This window comes from Zeugodacus cucurbitae, chromosome 6, assembly GCF_028554725.1.
Source record: "Zeugodacus cucurbitae isolate PBARC_wt_2022May chromosome 6, idZeuCucr1.2, whole genome shotgun sequence".
NCBI lineage: Eukaryota > Metazoa > Arthropoda > Insecta > Diptera > Tephritidae > Zeugodacus > Zeugodacus cucurbitae.
Genome location: NC_071671.1, coordinates 27,202,508 through 27,222,321, shown reverse-complemented (window position 1 = coordinate 27,222,321; position 19,814 = coordinate 27,202,508). Strand labels below are relative to the sequence as shown.

The 19,814-nt window shown below is 31.8% G+C and overlaps 1 protein-coding gene across 4 annotated transcripts in view; it reads left to right on the top strand.

Annotated features, from left to right (window-relative positions):
- Rabep1_0 (trehalase) overlaps nt 1-19,814 on the top strand; it is a 35,272-nt gene that overhangs the window by 14,475 nt on the left and 983 nt on the right. For 2 of the 4 annotated variants that reach the window (XM_029042694.2, XM_054233153.1), the window contains exons 2-6: nt 7,384-7,404; nt 15,765-15,948; nt 16,024-16,902; nt 17,249-17,647; nt 18,907-19,051. In XM_029042694.2, coding sequence (XP_028898527.1) covers nt 7,384-7,404; nt 15,765-15,948; nt 16,024-16,902; nt 17,249-17,647; nt 18,907-19,051 — 1,628 coding nt within the window. Of the gene's footprint in view, nt 1-7,383; nt 7,405-10,696; nt 11,141-15,764; nt 15,949-16,023; nt 16,903-17,248; nt 17,648-18,906; nt 19,052-19,814 lie in introns of all 4 variants that reach the window. The other 2 variants (XM_011190218.3, XM_029042693.2) reach the window with 2 other exon arrangements.

The window sequence follows — 19,814 nt, the reverse complement described above, 5'->3', positions numbered from 1 at the left end:
TTGAAATATTTTTTTTTTATAAGAAATTAATTAAAAATTTCTTTATTTTTAATATTTTCAAATATTTGTTTATTTTATAAAAAATTAATTAAAAATTTCTTTATTTTTAATATTTTCAAATATTTGTTTATTTTATAAAAAATTAATTAAATATGTTCTTTAATTAAATCATTTATTTTGACACATTTTTTAACGTATGTAATCAACATTACATTACATACGTTTAAAATAATATAATTCACATATAAAATTAATAATTAACCAACTAATAAATTAAAAAACTTAAACATATCAAATTATTAAGAATGTTAATTAATTACATTGTTTTCAATATTTGGTAGACTTAAAAATATGTATCACTAGTATTTACAATACAATACAATTTACGGCGCTATAAAAATATAAGGAAATACGAAAATTGTATGCAATGTTTATAAATTGTAAACTGTTTACTGACGTAGGCGTTCGTATCTGTATGACGCTCAGTCTTACTTCGCAATTTAATATTTGAGGAAAAAATTAGCTTCAATATTAATGCATTTTTACATGTCTCACAACTCTAAAGTCTAACAAATAATGCAAAAATAATTGCACTACTTGTAGACGCCAAAAGATGAGCGCTACTTCAGTCATTTCAAAATAAAATAATTTTGATTTAAGTGTTTTTAAAAGTTATAACTGTGCTGTCTGTTTTTAGCGCTGTGTGAAATACATACAATGAAAATAACTGAAGTGCAATTAATTGTGAAATTATTTGTTGCAATTTTTTGCAAAGTTATATATGTAAAGTTAATTCCTAATCAATGTGAATAAATATAATCTTTTATTTGTACAAATGATTCATAACAATTATAAATATTTTTTATATTAATTGCAATAATATAATATAATTTTGTTTTCTTGAATTTTTTATAAATTTTTTATAAAATAATTTTAGTCTTTGTAACCAAATAGTAAAATATTAGGTCTACAACTTTGCTTCCGCCGTTTTTTATAAATTTAAGGTTTTTTCACTTAGGACAGCCTAAGCGTACGTATCCGAAAGCATTCGTAGAGCCTCAGCTGCACTTTTCTTGGAATCAAAAAAGAAAAGCAAAATTTCCCGCAAATGTCGAGAATTCGGCTCAAAAAGTGACATTTTCAGTTGAGAATAAGTTTGGCATGCAAACAGATCTCTACAAATATTTTGTTGGGTTAATGTTGACACAAATGTCCAAGATCGATATAAAAAAATCGATTTAATCGACCAGTGCTTGACCTTAGAGACATCTATTGGAAAACGGCGGAAGCAAAGTTGTAGACCTTTGTTTAAATGTATAATATTATGTATTTATTGTCATTATGAATTAATTATTTCTTTTCTTAATAATAAATATATGTATGTACTGTACATATATCCTTAAATTTGAAGAAGAAATCTCAGAGTACCCCTAGTAAAATCTTATAACAATATCAATCCTCAACAGAGCTCAAATGCATTTTTTAAGCTCCAGATTTGATTTCATATCTCAATCATAACGATCTTCAATTTTGATTTATTTTTCATTAATTTTGTAAATGATCTTCGTTAAAATTGATTTTGTTTCCGATGATATATGATCATAAGCTAAAAACCACAACCAAAGTTACGTCCACAAATCCGAGGTATTCATAGCACCGAGGTACCCATATCACTGTATCATTTTTAATGCAATTAGTAGATTGAAATAAATTAATTACGAGTTTAGTAATAGAAATTTTCTAATTAAAGATTTAACTGTTAATATGCAATTGAATCTATTAATGCACTTATTTGTCTAGTATACTCGAATAAACACTAACTCATTAACACAAATTGTGATGTCTTAGTGCAGTATCAACTTTCATTTTTTTTAAACATTCACTAACTAAGAACGATGTGCTTGCATATAAATAATATATATACATATATATTATAATTGCAAATTAGATTCCACGTGTCCAAAACGACATTATCTACCGCAGCGCAGATTCACTTAATATATCCAGTTAATGCATATTCGTGCATATGCATATAAATATTATAAAAAATAAGAGCCTGTCAAACTCACTTATTATATTTGTGCCATAATTAACAGGTTTGCTCATTAAATTTTTACACTTCTTGTTCTCCATGTATGTAAATTAAATATTTATATAAAAATGCATTAAAACATGTTTTAAACCACTTTTGCAACTTTTGCAATGTATGCATTTTTCTATAAAAAAAAATTATTTTCAAATGCACACTATAAATATTGTCTACTTTTTATTCCATACTTGAAAGAAATGACAACTACATTTATCATAACCTAACTACGTTTCAACCAACTTGGGGAGTGGTGAATAGAATAAAGAACTGGTATAAATTAAAGAGACTGGCATAATTAAATAGAGTCAGAATAGAAGGGTTTGTACTACAGACTTAATGTGATGCTTACAAGTCCTTAATCTATTGAAATTAGTTGAGTAACTTTTGTTCTAATGTAAAATTTTTGGGTAGCGATTAACTGGAGTATTAGCGTATCGAAGACGGCTATTATTCGTTTTTCAATAACATTTAGATTGACGAACTTACTACAACCGCTCAGATGAATTAGTGTCCATAATTTCTATTAAACTATTTTAGCTTTTAATTGCCCTAGTCAGGGTTATGATATAATTTCATGCTCCGCTATAAGTTTTGCTTTAATCTTGCTGATTTCACTTCTCAAACTTGATGTTATCCGACAATTGTTGTATACTTACTTAGCAGCTTTTAATTAAGCCTATTAGAAATATATTTAGAACTTTAACACTTGCTTCCTTATAAAAATTTCTCTCTTCGCATAGCCACCACTCTCGTCTATACATCTACATCAGCAATCTAATAGATAATCTTAATTATCTATTTTATTTAAGGTTTATTTGTTTCTAAACAACAAGTTCTATCTACTTCAAGTTACTTACCTATGCACGTACAACAACTACTAAGAAAATTAGTTAGACACTTTTCACCACTTCTAAAATCATAAAAACAGTTAATGAGACTGCGATTCTAGTCAATTAAAACAAATTGTCATATAATATTATGGCTATACGAGTATAGGATGTGTATATACTGGAAAGGATTTATTTTATTGTTTCAACCAGCACGAGATATGTTATCAGTAACTGTGTTAAATGACTTGCTTTTGTTTTTTAAAGAGTACTATATACAATTAAAAGTGTGCTATGATGTTAATAGTCATTTCGGCACACTTTTAAATATCAGCAATGTTTACTTAATTTTATTTCAATTCCCCACTAAATGCACACGGATTTAAAATTCCCTCGATTACGTGTGTGGTTATTTTATTTTATTATTTATTTACTTAAATATTTGTGAAAGTTATGACAAGAAGCTATAGATTTGTCTTAATTTGCTACAGTACTACAGTGGTATTTACTATATTATAATTTGATCAAGATATTTTTTCTTTCACATTGTTCTACTGTCAGATTATCTTATTTTTTTCTTAGAAACCCCACAGAAAGCTTTCAACAGAGATTTTAAGCTGTTATTGAATAACACATCCGATATCTTAAGCGAAATCAGCGGCATTGATTTTATTGTTACGACTAATCTGCAATGTTTCTGAAAGATTTTAAGGTTAGGAGATAAATTCTCTCATTAGACTTCATTAGAACTCGTCTGATATGAGCCTAAAATAAGTAATTAATAGGGTATACAATACATTTTCATATATTCTTAAGAAGTAAATATTTGTATTGAATCAGTCCTCTTTCTAAATTAATATAGAACAAGTAAGGAAGGGCTAAGTTCGGGTGTAACCGAACATTTTATACTCTCGCAATTTATTTATTTAACTTTATTTATATTATATAATACACAATTTGACCCACATATTCGTCATATATATTGTATAAAGTCCATTGAAAGTTGGAAACCATAATATTGGGTTAGAACCACCGAGGTCCTCGTGTTCGATATATGGAGCCTTAAAAACCTATGGTCCGATTTCGGCGATTTTTAGAATGGGGCTGCCACACTATGAACATAGTATTTGTGCAAAGTTCTTCAACGATATCTTCACTAGAGCTTACTTTATATATTGTAAAGTAAACGATTCAGATCGTCTTCAAAGTTCTGGTATATAGGAAGTAGGCGTGTAGTACATATCATTGGGATGTAAGGAAACTATTACAAACCAAGTTTCATTGAAATCGGTCGAGTAGTTCCTGAGGTATAGTTTTTGTCCCATAAGTGGGCGACGCCACGCCCATTTTGCATTTTGTAAAAAAATCTGAGTGCAGCTTCCATCTGCCATTTCTTATGTTAGTGAGTTAACCCACTTTTAGTAATTTTCAACCTAACCTTTGTATGTGAGGTGGGCGTGGTTATTATCCGATTTCTTTCATTTTTGGACTGTATTAGGAAGTGGCTAAAAAACGACTACAGAAAGTTTGGTTTATATAGCTCTATTGGTTTCCGAGATATGTACAAAAAACATATTTGGGGGCGGGGCCACGCCCACCCCCCAAAAAAAATTACATCCAAATATGCCCCTTCATAGTGCGATCCTTCATACCAAATTTTATTTCTATACCTTTATTTATGGCTTAGTTATGGCACTTTATGTGTTTTCGGTTTTCGCCATTTTGTGGGCGTGGCAGTGGTCCGATTTTGCTCAAGCAACCTTCCTATGGTGCCAAGAAATAAGTGTGCCAAGTTTCATCAAGATATCTTAATTTGTACTCAAGTTAAAGCTTGCACAGATGGACGGACGGACGGACGGACGGACAGACAGACAGACATTCGGATTTGAACTCCACTCTTCACCCTGATCACTTTGGTATATATAACCCTATATCTAACTCGTTTAGTTTTGGGTCTTACAAACAACCGTTATGGGAACAAAACTATAATACTCTCTAGCAACTTTGTTACAAAAGTATAAAAAGCATCCTCCATGATTTTATAATGCATGAAGTAACAGTACTTTCACTTCTAACATAACATATAAACTCAACTCCTCCAACTTATATGTAGCTAAAATCTTGTTCCGAAAAATAGAGTTGACACTAGAATCCATAGAGGTAGAGCTAAATCACAACTGATATACAATATTGGTTCCAAAAAATCAGAAAAATCGTATCACTTTAATAATCTTAAATTTATTTAAGTATAAATCAAAATCACTTATATTTTTATTTATGTTAACAACACAGATTATTATTGATGCATTTGTACGATAATATTCAAGGAATGATTACGAAGATATTGAACTTTGATTTAGGCCTTCAGAAATCTGCAAAACACACAGTTCTAAATTTGTATTGTATGCATGTATGTATGTATATAAACCTTTAAAATGACTGATTAGATAAGCTATCTAATATTTGACATTTTTTATACTTTCTTTGACATGTTTAAAGTTTTTAAGCACTTCAACAATAGAGAACCTCATTAATGACTGCTTTAAAGAGTTATCAGCAAATCCCCTGCTGCCAAAAAAAGCAGTTAGAATTTTATAACGGTTATTATATGCTCCGCTTGTTTACCAAATGAAGGAGTTCAGAAAGAAAGTAATTTTATGACAGGAAACTTAATTGCCGCCCTGCAGTTTATTAGCGATTGCGGGGTAGCTGATAAATACTATCGCACTTTTTTGACAAATTCTCACACAAATATTTTTTTGTTAAGTTATTTAATGCTTTTAATTTTAATGCCATGGAATACGCCTTTATTTCTAATCATAAACTCTGTTTTAGCTATCACTTTTGTTGGATTTTTTAAATTCTCCTCTATTAAGTAAGCCAATTTCTGTCGAAAAGAGTGAGCTAAATGCTAATTTTCTTAAAACAGATTGAGTTAAGAATATTATTTAGTTTATTTTCTCCATGTATCCCTCAGATAGATATTCTTCTCTCGTTTATTAACTTGAGCATCCGAAATTGCAAGTTGACACTTCTTGTATTCTTTTGTTTCGCATACATTTTATAAATAAAATGTGCGATAATAATGCAGACAAACGTACTGGAAAAATTATTCAATTTAATTTACATGTTTACGTTAATACTTGTAATCAACTCGTCACACGTGTCTTACAAGTACACACAATGCGAACACGCAACTCTCTGAAAAGCACCCGGTAGAGAAATGCAACTGAAATTCTACAAGAGAGTCTAGCTAACATTTAGGTTATTGTAGGTGGGTTAACCCACGTGCGATTATATTGGGACACGATAGGTTGGCAAAAATACTACTTAAAAGCCATAATTTTTATATTTTGAAGGAGTTCTGAATATTTTTGCTATGTAAAATCTATTTTAAAACATTTTACAATTTTTGAATCTCCACAGTTGATAACCAGAATTTCAGAGTGCTTTTAGCTTAGAAAGTTCTGAAGTTCTCTCCAACAAGCTCATAGGCTTTATAGCGCATCAATAACACATCTTACATGCGGATAAGCTTTAAAGACGCCTATATGGAACTCCAAACATTCGTTGGAAGAACTTTCAATGAGCTCATCTAATATCAGACAACAAATGTAAAATATTCAACGTGGAAAAGATAGATTAACTTTAGACTAGTAAACTGAGTGCTTTGAGTCTTCTGTAGAACGGTTATTTTGTAGAAATAAAGGTTTCTATGTAGGAATAAAGTATATTTCATCAACTGAGGTCAATGTTCGAGGCAAAATGTCACAGACTATTATTAAAACAATCATAATTCTTCCAGTTACCTCTATAGGGAATATTAACGAGAAACAGTCTATGCAGAGAACTTAAATGATGCATGATTATCCGATATTATAGCGAAAGCCTCGAAAAAAAATTCTCTATTCACAATTGCAGATATCTCTACAAAGATATAAACCATATACATATTGTGTATGATGATTTTGTCAATAAAAAAAGGAAAGAAAGGAAAGTAAATTCAATTAGATTAATTTGTTTACTGCAATTATCTCAATCAATGCAATCTTCAATTTCACAAATATTTGTTTTTTTTTTACGACGTTAAACGAGTTAAATGTTTTACGTAGTGAGGTTTAAAACGATAAACTTATATAAATACATATGCATGTAGGTTCATATGAATATATCCTACGTGTGTGTGATACGGTTTAAGTTTCGTGCATTTATATGTTAAAATGTGTGATTAATTAAATAATACCCGATCACAGTCACTGACGTAACAAGTTTCTCAAAAAATTGCGTCTGACTTATGCGAATGAGATTTCGGGAGAAATTAAAGAAATATATATATTTATATATAAAAATGCATATGCGTATAATATCACGTTTCGCCACTGTTCAATTATTATTCAAACAAAAGTTTTTTATATTTAATTTATGATGATTTTTCTTTCTTTTCCCTTCCCAAATTTGCATTTGCAGCGCCACCGAAGATGCCCAATTGTAAGTACAAATACGAAATGAAATCATATTAGGCATGAAATCGCATGAAATCCGATGAGGTGATCGAATTTAATGAGATCTGCAGTTAGGGTGTATAAAAAATATAATCATATATACAATGGATATAACAAAAACAAAATCTCAAAAACAATAATATAAAAAGAAACAGAAAAACTCTTAAAATTAAAAATGCAAGTTTATGCGAGAAATGCATTAGTATTTACAGCTATTTTTAAAATAAACCTTGTAAACAAATTTTAACAGTTACAATGTTGCACTAAAAAAATAGATAAATCGCTTAGGCAATAATTTACATTTCAGTTAAAATGTGTCAAGTGCTTGAAAATCACAGGTAATATATCAATCCGTTATATTCACATGGATTTACACACGTCTGGAACCTCGATAATCAGCGCCTTAACACCCTAATTAAAGTACCACACACCCATCAACACGGTCAGCATGAAAGCCGCCCTGGGTGCCAAAGATAACATACTTACATATTATGAATAAATAAAATGCAAGTTTATCAAAAAAATACAATTTTACGTTGAAATTTACATATCGTGTACTTACACTGTTGAACAAAAATTTTCGTCCAATTACCAAACTATGTAATTTGAGACAAATTTATATGATAATTCTGTTATCAAAATAATTGTGAATAGAAAATTAAAAAAGAAAGAAGAAAACTATGAGATTTAATATATATATCTGACATACGAATAGGCTTTGCGTGGTTTTAGAAAAATTATCTCGGTGCCAGAAGTTGTAAAGATGCCTTTATACTATGTATTTAAAACTACGAATTGTTCAGAAGGATCTTGTAAACCTCGATGAGTTGCACAAAAATAATTTAAACTCATTTGGGTTTTGAGCATTTCTTTTAAGTATCCAGATCACATGCAAATATTTGGGATTCTAGTAACTAAACGGATTATTTACTTTAATTAGAGCCGGTTAATTGTAAACAGTGTAAAAATCTTTCAAAATAACATTAAAATGAAAGTGGACGTGGCGGTCCGTTTTATATTAGTTTCAAAATGTTCTTGAACCAAAGATGTGTTCAAAGTTTTGTTTGATTGCTATATATGTATGTGATTTCACCTAAACATCGGTTCTGATACAACCGCCTTTTATCTAATTATTGACCTGATCCGTAAATTATGCATGATTAAAAATTTATTTAGTATTAGTAGCTTTAGAAAATGTATAAGGGATGTGAACATTTTACTTACCCTGTAACATCCGTGAAAATATCCAATAAATGAATACCAAGCCTCTCTTAGTAAACTCACTTTAATGACGTGCTTATATTTTACACCAGCAGGACCACGCCAACTACTTTCGTCACCTAACCCAAAAATGATAGTAATTGGTTACTTGAATTAACTTTGCAAACAACTATTTTGTGGGTGTGGCAGTGAGAGTCTAAAATAATTTATAAGATTTCAATTACCTTCTCCAACTGTGTACACAGCCTTTTTTCACTAAGTGTAACGACAATTAACTGCATATATTTCACCTAAAAGTTGTGTCATGATCCCGACAAATTGCATAACTACTCACACCCCCAACACCTACGTAAATATGTTTACATGTATGTGTGGATGTCATATAAATATTTCATAGTAGTTGTAGTTAAATGAATATACTCGCCACAATTACTTCCTGAGGCGTACTGAAATTAAATGTAACGCCATAAGTCACAACAAAAACAAACCCACTCATACATACATACATATAAACGTGTGTAAGTTCAAATTTATGTGATGAATAACGGTACTTTCACAATTACCGATTAAATTCACTAGTGATCAGTTTAAAAATAGAAAAGTACGCTGAGTCCACCAACACCACCACACAGCTTGCAAACATTAATAAACTCATAAAACCTCTACATGCACACATATGCTATTTCCATATGTATGTATGTGACAGATTCTTGATGAAAATTGACTAATATATGATTTTAAACGAGAATTAAAGTACCCTGTAGGAAATTTTACACCAAAATTATATTCGAAAAGACTTTTTTTCAATTTTTGTGCAAAATTATAATTTTAGTGAGTTTGATTTTCAAATGTTAGAAAACTCTAAATTGTATGTGGAATTTAAATGAAAAAAAGCGCGTTGGAAAGTTCTAAGTCCAAAAAAATTTTTTCTCTCAAAACAGGGATAAGCACATAGAAGAGCAGCAGTAAAATACCGAAAATCATTTTTTGCTCCCATATTACTCAGAGCCACCTTCTTTTAAAATATTTCCTTAGTTCTTTTATTCTTTGACTAAACATCCCAAAACCTTAATCTCTACTACATTTTTTTCACAAAAAAAATGCAGAATTGTCATAGGAAACACCTTTCTCAAGTTAATATTTATCATTGAATTTTTCGATGTCGAAAGAAAATTATTTTAATGAACTTGTTATAGGTTAGGTCAAGGTAGGTAGATCACCGAAACTTATTTTAATGAACTTGTTATAGGTTAGGTCAAGGTAGGTAGATCTCCGCAACTGCAAAGAGTTTCACTTAAACGGCTTAGACTGTCCTTTGTGTCAGCAAAATACTCCTGACAGATCGTTATGACCCTCATGATTCGACAAAGTTATGAAGTCAGCTGATGTCGATTCCAATCACTTCGCCGAGTTCGCCGAAGCTGTGCCGACCTAGAATAAGTTTTCGAAATTCTTCTAATGAATGAAATAAAATTTGGTTAAAAAACAGTCTCAAGCACACTCTACAAATTGCATTTAAAATGAACCCTACTGGGTAGCCTTAACCTTAACTTTCATTCACACTAAATTGTGGTCTTCAATTTTCGCAAACCAATACACATTAAATTTCGTATGTATATCCTCTGTTTGAGCTTTACCACAATAACCATATAGTATATTATATATATTCGCGAGTACGCTTGCCTGCCTTAATCCGCAAATAAATAGTTCAGAAACGCTTTAGAATGGTTCATTCACAAGTTGGCCCGCACTTCCGACATTTGCGGCAGCGTTGTTAACGAAAGTCTACTGTAACGAATAAGTAATACGAACGAGTTATATCCGCGTCCGCCAGCTGGCATACGAAATATTAATTTGTAATAAATATATATGTTTGTGTGTGAAGAATTTACGCGTAATTGAAAGAAAAAATAAAAAAAAGTAAAATTATTTGTTGTAATTATAAAAACTGTGCACGAAAAAGGAAATTAACGCCTTAATTGTTTAAAAGTTCTTTAAGGACGCGTTTTTGTATTCCTTTCTAAAAAAGAATAATAAAATTTTTTTTAATTCCTTAGCAGTGTTTCTCAAGTTCAGTTTTATAAATTCATACATGAAAAAGTTATAGACGGACAGCAAAACATTAAAATCGAAATCGGAATCATTCCGAGTCGAATTTAAAAAAACAACAAAAAGGAAAAATTAAAATATTTAAAAAAAAATTTAGCAGTTATACCAAAAGTATTATTCTCGTAACAAATATAAATGAGTTACGTTCAATTAAATAAAATCTAAACCCATACTTAACTACTTAAGTATATTAATTAAAAGTATTATTACATTTAAATAAAATAAACAAAAAGCAGCAAAATGATAGTGATGAAAAGTGTTATAAGCTCGCGCTTTATACCAATTAGTGCGCTTGTCATACTAAATCTATGTGTTCGCACGAGCTTTGGTCGTGGAATCTGCTGTAATTCGATACAGAAACGACTCTACAATGATGGCGAGCCGGCCTCTTGGTAAGTGATGTTATGCAAAACTTGTTGAAAATGGTTTAAAGAGAAAAAGAAACATGGATCTGGTATAAGAATTGGCTTTGATGGGTTCAAAGCTGATGATAGTTGCAATGTCGTGACTCTATATTTAAATGAAATATACATATATATAATACATTTTAAGAGCCTAATGGTGTATTGGAGAATTTATTTACAAAAATTATTGAAAATGATTAAGAGTGAATAAAAATATAATAATAATTCTTTTCTCATAAGACCAGATTCTGATTATTGTTAACCCTTAAAAATTAGAATGGAGTCTTTAAGAGATATATTAATTAGTCAATAATTAAAATCAAGTAGAAATAATATTTTCAAACTCCAAACTTCAAGTCAACAAATTAGGGCTCTTAAAATTATTCGATTAACCTGAAAACCGATTATTCGAATATTCGGTTTTTAACCGTTCGTATAAATATTAACCGGTTAGTACTATTCGAATAGTCGTTCTACTGCTGTTATTCGAATAGTTATACCGTCACTATTCGAATAAATGAAAATTGTTTGAAACCCAAACAGCCTTTGATTTTTTAAAGTTTCCACATTCCAGCCACTTTATCAGAATCAGAAAGGACGTTCTCCATTGCTGGACACATTGTGACACCACGTCGAAGCTGCTTGCAACCAACAAATGTTAACCTTTTAACTTTCTAATATCGAAATAGACGTTTTATAAAAAATACTGATTTAATCCATTCGCCCAGTTGAAATGGTTAAAAACTATTTGGTCAATACTTAATGGTTGCCGTGAAATCATTGTTATTTTTTGTATTTTAAAGCAAGTTTTTTGATAGTTTTAATGTTTCACTTTTTTCAATAAAAATAAGAAAATTAATGAACTTGCACGTTCGAATAGTCGACAACGGTTAACCGAATAGTCGATGACTGACGAACCGAATATTATTATTCGAATAATGCCCTATTCGGTTAATTCGGTTAGTCATTTAGTCGAATACCAAGAGCTCTACAACAAATGAATAAGTATTTACCGAGATTGCCGTTAATTCTAAAAAATATATATTTAAAATTTTTCAAACAGGAGACACCATTCTTGTATTAGACCTAATATCTTCATCGTATTCGGTTTTCCTTGTTTTCGTTTTTCCCTTTTTATTCGGTAATGCTCTTCGTTTTAAATATTAAAACTAACTAATAATTTTTCTCAAAATTCTTGTAACCCATCGAATTCAATGTTAATGGAATATCTGAAAACTTAACCGAACGGAAATGAGTTTATTTTAAAATTTTAATTGTATATTTATTAAATAATCATATTACTGCTCAGTCACTTACTCATTTCAAGTTAACATTTTTTAGCTAAAGTGACGTCACTTTAAATCACTCACTCCATCTGGCAAGCAATGTGAGCTCTCACACGTCGGCACAACGAAGCTTTGATGAATCCGTATAAATACGTTATTTGCACCATTCAGTGATACTCAGAAATCTTTATTCTTTTACAAGAACGAATTACGTGTTCAACGATTTTTGCTGCGAGAAAAAAGTAATATTATTTTTCCAAAGTTAGAACAATATTTTAAATCCTTAACCCTTGTTTAAGAGTAAGTTGTGCTTTTAGTCAATAAAAAAAAACCCGAATTCCAAAAAGTCTCCATATATTTTTAAAAACTGTGTACGTGTCTTTTAGCGGTACTAAATTTATGAATTTGTTTCCGAAAGTTTCTTCTTCTTGTTCCGCATTAAAGCATGAAAATATATTGTACATGCGACACTAATTTCAATCGTTTCAAGGTGAAATTTCAAAGTTGAAAATTTGCAATAATTTACAGTGAAATTATCGCTGTCAGCTCTAAATGTACAAGCATTAAATTGAATGAAAGTGTAATTTACTTTTGTAATAAAAATGAGTGATATATCTACAGGCATCTCTATAGGCACATAAGTATATGTACATATACAAATATGTAGGTGTTTTGGGGTAGAACACATCAGAAAAATAGTCGTTTAGTTAACACCAGTTGAAAGAATCATTAAATAACTACTCACACATACATACATATACCACAAATAATTTAATTGCAATTTAAATGGGTTTTCTCTCTGGTTAATTACAAATTTTTCACACAAAATTTTACCGTTCATGTTTATTAAAGTGAAAGATTTCTGATTAGTCATGGTATAAATAACTAGACAGATATTATAAGGGATCCAGTATATTTCGATTTATAAATTTTTTATTTTTTTTTCGAAGATCTAATTTTCACCCTTCTTCAGCATCTTGCTTGTTAGCTTAATTAAATTAAGAGTAAAATGTATGGATATAATATCCATATTTTGGATTTTTAGTAACTTTATTCTGAAACTACTAATAATTAAAAAAAATCTTTTTTCGAACCTCGAAGCCAAATATTTCGATTTTTATACTCTCGCAACCTGTTGCACAGAGTATTATAGTTTTCTTCACATTACGGTTGTTTGTGTCACCAAGAAATATAAGAGTTAGATATGGGGTTATATATATATATATAAATGATCAGGATGACGAGTGGATTTGAAATCCGGATGTCTGTCCGTCTGTCCGTCTGTCCGTGCAAGCGATAACTTGAGTAAAAACTAAGATATCTTAATGAAACTTCAAACACATGTTCCTTGGCACCCTGAGGAGGTCGCTTTCGAAAATGGGCAAAATCGGTCCACTGCCACGCCCACAAAATGGCGGAAACCGAAAACCTATATAGGGGCACATTTGAATGTAATTGTTTTTGAAAAGTGGGCGTGACCCCGCCCCCAAATAGGTTTTTTGTATATAACTCAAAAACCAATAAAGCTATATAAACCAAACTTTCTGCAGTCGTTTATTTTGGCCATTTCCTTATACAATCCAAAAATTAAAGAAATCGGATAATAACCACGCCCATCTCCTATACAAAGGTTAGGTTGAAAATTACTAAAAGTGCGTTAACTCACTAACGAAAAACGTCAGAAACACCAAATTTTACATAAGAAATGGGAGAAGGAAGCTACACTGAGATTTGTTTAAAAAATGGAAAATGGGTGTGGCGTCCCCCACTTATGGGTCAAAAACCATATCTCGAGAACTACTCGACCGATTTCAATGAAACTTGGTTTGTAATAGTTTCCTTACATCCCAATGATATGTTGTGAAAATAGGCCAAATCGCTTTACAACCACGCTTACTTCCTATATACCAGAACTTTAAAGACGATCTGAATCGTTTACATTACAATATATAAAGTAAGCACTAGTGAAAATATCGGTGCAGAGCTTTGCACAAATACTACCTTTATAGTGTGGCAGCACCATTCTAAAAATCGCCGAAATCGGACCATAGGTTTTTAAGGCCCCATATATCGAACACGAGGACCTCGGTGCTTCTAACCTAATGTTATGGTTTTCAACTTTCAATGGACTTTATACAATATATATGACGAATATGTGGATCAAATTGTGTATTATATAATATAAATAAAGTTAAATAAATAAATTGCGAGAGTATAAAATGTTCGGTTACACCCGAACTTAGCCCTTCCTTACTTGTAAATGCCAGTTTCGAAATTCGGAGATTATTTTTTTTAACTGTTGAATCAATCTCCCGAAAAAAGTTAGTTTGGACCAATACTCAGAAAAAAAATCTATTTTGCCGTATAGTGTAATATCATTTTGTAAGCAAGAATCTTAAAAGGCTGTAATGCTCTCAATATATAACTTAGATCTTGCCAAAATTTATGTCTACAAGTATAAATTACTCCTTCGGGAGAACTATCAAAAACGAAGGCCACATCGAAAACCTTCGTTCGTTCGTTAACTGAGCCTGAATGTAAAAGTTCTTCGGAATATTTGCTGTTCCGTTTTACAACCTAAATGAAGCTTATAAGCGATCTCAGATATCGTTTGAAATATCGGTATTCGCTGTCGATGGTTCGGAAAACAAATGCAAAACTTTTTATGTACCTTAAAAAGTTATTCATCTTTCCTTCACATCATTTACTTCAAGGGAGACTTTTTCCAATCACTAAACTGAACATTGACATATATCGTGTTCAGCACAGCCAAAAGGTATATATTCTCAGACTTTCCTTTATATATATATATATATATATATCAGACTTTCCTTTAGTTTGAACTAATTGAGCTCGAATAATTTCAGCAAAACAATATTAAGGGTACTCAATCGACAAGAACTGTGTAGGTCAAGACTAAGTAACTAAGCCCATCATCCATAGTATATAGAAGCTCTTCTTCCAGTCTACGGGTTTTTATTTTTTGGGTTACTGGTTTGGGTAAACCCCTCTAGGCCGTCTGCTAATACTTAAGGATTTCAGACACTTTGTACTCAGTAAAATCGAGTACAAAAAAACTACACAATTTTAGACACAAATCGAAGATATCACTCAAACTTATTGACTTACATACATACATAGTTACCATAAAAAACAAAAAAATTTATGTTCGTATTTATTATAAGAGCGTTACTACATACGAGCGTAAGATCTTCGTACGATCAACAGCCTAACTGCAAGATGGTTTCACAAAACCTCACACACATTTTGTTGATCATTTGTATTTGGTTGAAATGGCTAATTTGTCCGTTTTTGTTTCTCGTTAGCCAAATCTATTGCCATGGACCACTGTTGCACACCGTACAAATGGCGCACCTTTTCAAGGACTCAAAAACGTTTGTCGACATGAAGCTAAAGAATCGACCAGAGAAAACCATGGAGGAATTCAACGAGTTCATGCAGAAACACAACAATACACCATCCGAGGAGGAGATACGTGATTTCGTAGATGTAAGTGTGGCTCCCACAATACTTTCAGCAAAAGCTTTTAAGCTACACATCTTTCTTTGTTTACTCTAATTTTAGACACATTTCGAGGAGCGCGGTAAAGAATTTGAACCCTGGACGCCAAACGACTGGAAGGAAAATCCGGAATTCTTGAATGCCATCAACGATCCTGATCTCAAACAATGGGGAGCCGATTTGAATGGCATTTGGAAGGAGTTGGGACGCAAAATGATCGAAGACGTACACAAGAATCCAGAATACTATTCGATAATACCTGTTGATCATCCCGTCATCGTGCCGGGTGGACGTTTCATCGAATTTTACTATTGGGATTCTTATTGGATTATTCGCGGTCTATTGTATTCGGAAATGTATGAAACAGCACGTGGCATGATCGAAAACTTATTATCCATTGTACAACGTTTCGGTTTCATACCGAACGGTGGTCGCGTTTACTACTCGGGTCGCTCACAGCCTCCACTATTGACAGCTATGGTCAAGTCTTATGTTGATTTCAAAAAAGATTACAGTCTCGCCTTGGAAGCTTTGGACACTTTGGAACATGAATTTGAATATTGGATGAATAATCACACTGTACAGGTGAAGGGTTATGATGTTGCCATCTACAAAGATAGTTCGAGCGGTCCACGGCCAGAATCTTATCGTGAAGATATTATCACATCGACAGCTTTCCGTACCGATGAAGATAAGGAACAACACTATTCCGAGTTGAAGGCCGGTGCCGAATCGGGTATGGACTTCAGTTCACGTTGGTTCATCAATGAGGCTGGCACAAGCGATGGTAATCTTACCGATTTAAAGACACGTTCAATTGTACCCGTCGAACTTAATGCCATACTGCACTGGAATGCAAAACTGATTGCGGAATTCCATGACAAAGCAGGAAACAAAGCAAAAAGCACTGAATATGAATTGAAGGCGGCAAAGATATTAGAGGTGAGTGTATAGTTTATAGACGGAGAATAAGCATGTAGCATTGTCAAGACTAAATTGTTTATAGCTCTAAAGGCAGACTATCCATAGTGTTGTGGAGCACCGACTGCCGATTTACTATAATATTTTTTGGAAGTTCTTAAACGAGCCCCAGATATATTCTAATGCACTGTCATCTCTACTAACTTCTTCAAAAGAATTCTCATAGACAAGTTTATATATTATTACAGTTATACTAGTAGATTTATTAATCAGTTCCGTTGCCGAGTCGTCGCAACAATTCTTACAAATATTCATCTATGAATAAAAATATTTATATTTTTTTCTGGTGTAATTTTACTTTCTCAAGGCTATCCAAGCTATACACTGGAATAATGATGTCGGAGTTTGGCTGGACTACGACATGATCAATCAAAAACCACGCAATTACTTTGTACCAACCAATCTGGCACCACTCTGGACGGGCGCATTTAATACCACCGACTCCAAGAGAATCTCAGCATCTGTACTAAAATACATTGATAACTTGAAATTGGACACCTACCCCGGTGGCGTGCCAAATACGCTTGCGTCAACAGGTGAACAATGGGACTTCCCTAATGTGTGGCCACCAATGCAATATCTGCTCGTTATCGGTTTGGAGAACTTGGGCACGCCGGAGGCAAAGAAACTATCGGAACGATGGGGACATCGTTGGGTTAAATCGAATTTCGAGGCTTACAAACAGACGCAGGCGATGTTTGAAAAGGTTCGTAACGAATTAAAAGTGAAAACTTAACTTATATTTTTATACTCTCGCAACAAATGTTGCTAAAGAGAGTATTATAGTTTTGTTCCCATAACGGTTGTTTGTAACACCCAAAACTAAACGAGTTAGATATAGGGTTAAATATACCAAAGTGATCAGGGTGAAGAGTGGAGTTCAAATCCGAATGTCTGTCTGTCCGTCCGTCTGTGCAAGCTGTAACTTGAGTAAAAATTAAGATATCTTGATGAAACTTGGCACACTTATTTCTTGGGACCATAGGAAGGTTGAAAATGAGCAAAATCGGACCACTACCACGCCCACAAAATGGCGAAAACCGAAAACACATAAAGCGTCATAACTAAGCCATAAATAAAGCTATGGAAATAAAATTTGGTATGAAGGATCGCACTATGAAGGGGCATATTTGGATGTAATTTTTTTGGGGAAGTGGGCGTGGCCCCGCCCCCTACTAAGTTTTTTGTACATATCTCGCAAACCAATAGAGCTATATAAACCAAACTTTCTGTAGTCGTTTTTTTAGCCACTTCCTAATACAGTCCAAAAATGAAAGAAATCGGGTCATAACCACGCCCACCTCCCATACAAAAGTTAGGTTGAAAATTACTAAAAGTGGGTTAACTCACTAACGAAAAACGTCAGAAACACTAAATTTCACATAAGAAATGGCAGATGAAAGCTGCCACTTATAGGTCAAAAACCATATCTCAGGAACTACTCGACCGATTTCAATGAATCTTGGTTTGTAATAGTTTCCTTACATCCCAATGATATGTTGTGAAAATAGGCCAAATCGGTTCACAACCACGCCTACTTCCTATATACTAGAACTTTGAAGACAATCTGAATCGTTTTCTTTACAATATATAAAGTAAGTACTAGTGAAGAACTTTGCACAAATACTATGTCAATAGTGTGACAGCCCCATTCTAAAAATCGCCGAAATCGGACTATAGGTTTTTAAGGCCCCAAATATCGAACACGAGGACCTCAGGGCTTCTAACCTAATATTATGGTTTCCAACTTTCAATGGACTTTATACAATATATATGACGAATATGTGGGTCAAATTGTGTATTATATAATATAAATACAGTTAAATATATAAATTGCGAGAGTATAAAATGTTCGGTTACACCCGAACTTAGCGCTTCCTTACTTGTTATATATTAATTTAATTTTTATATTCATTTAATTTATAATTTTATTTTTTGGTTTTTTTTTTAATTTCCTCTACACAGTACGATGCATTACACTTTGGCGGTCATGGTGGCGGCGGCGAGTATGAGGTGCAGAAGGGCTTTGGCTGGAGCAATGGCGTTATTGTTGAGTTTCTCACAAAATATGGTGGCGACTTGTCACTGTCGAATAGTGCGGTATCAACAGGTGACGATGCGCTTTCAAAGTAGAGCAAGAAAAAGAAAATTCACTTACAAAAATAGTTAAAAGATAAAAAGAAGTATAAAAATAAACAAAAACCCATCAAAAATCTCGACTCATTACAGTTCATTTGTATTTGTTGTTGTTATTGTCTCACAGCATATTGCTAAACTATATATGTATATTATATATTATATAATTAGAGAATATTCATCTAAGATTGCATTGTAATTGTACAATAAATAAAATTAAAAATAGTTAAACAAATTATTAAAAATTATTACAAAATAAAATTGAAAATTTGTTTCATTAAAAAATGTTGGAACATACACATACACATACATGTAATTATACACACATATACACGCATACAATTTCAAACATTCACACTGCACACTGTATATGTAAAATAACTGTATTGTACGTAAATAAAAATGGTGTATTTCCACATAAAGTCTTCGTACGCGTTATTCACCACTGCATATAACCTACTTTTCACAATTTAGTAAAAAAAAAATATTTAAATTAACCAAAAAAAAATTTTATCAAAAATTATTAGTTTTTAAAACATTTTTAATTCTCAATTATATTTTTCGTAAAAAAATCATCAATAAAAAATATAAAATAATCATAAAAATTATTTAAATATTAAAATACAAAATTAATTAAAAAAACTTATAAAATATTTGCGAAAGTTATTAAAATATTAACGTTAATCGTGATACGCAAGATCAGTTATGTATAGAAATGAAGTCAGGAAACAGATGTA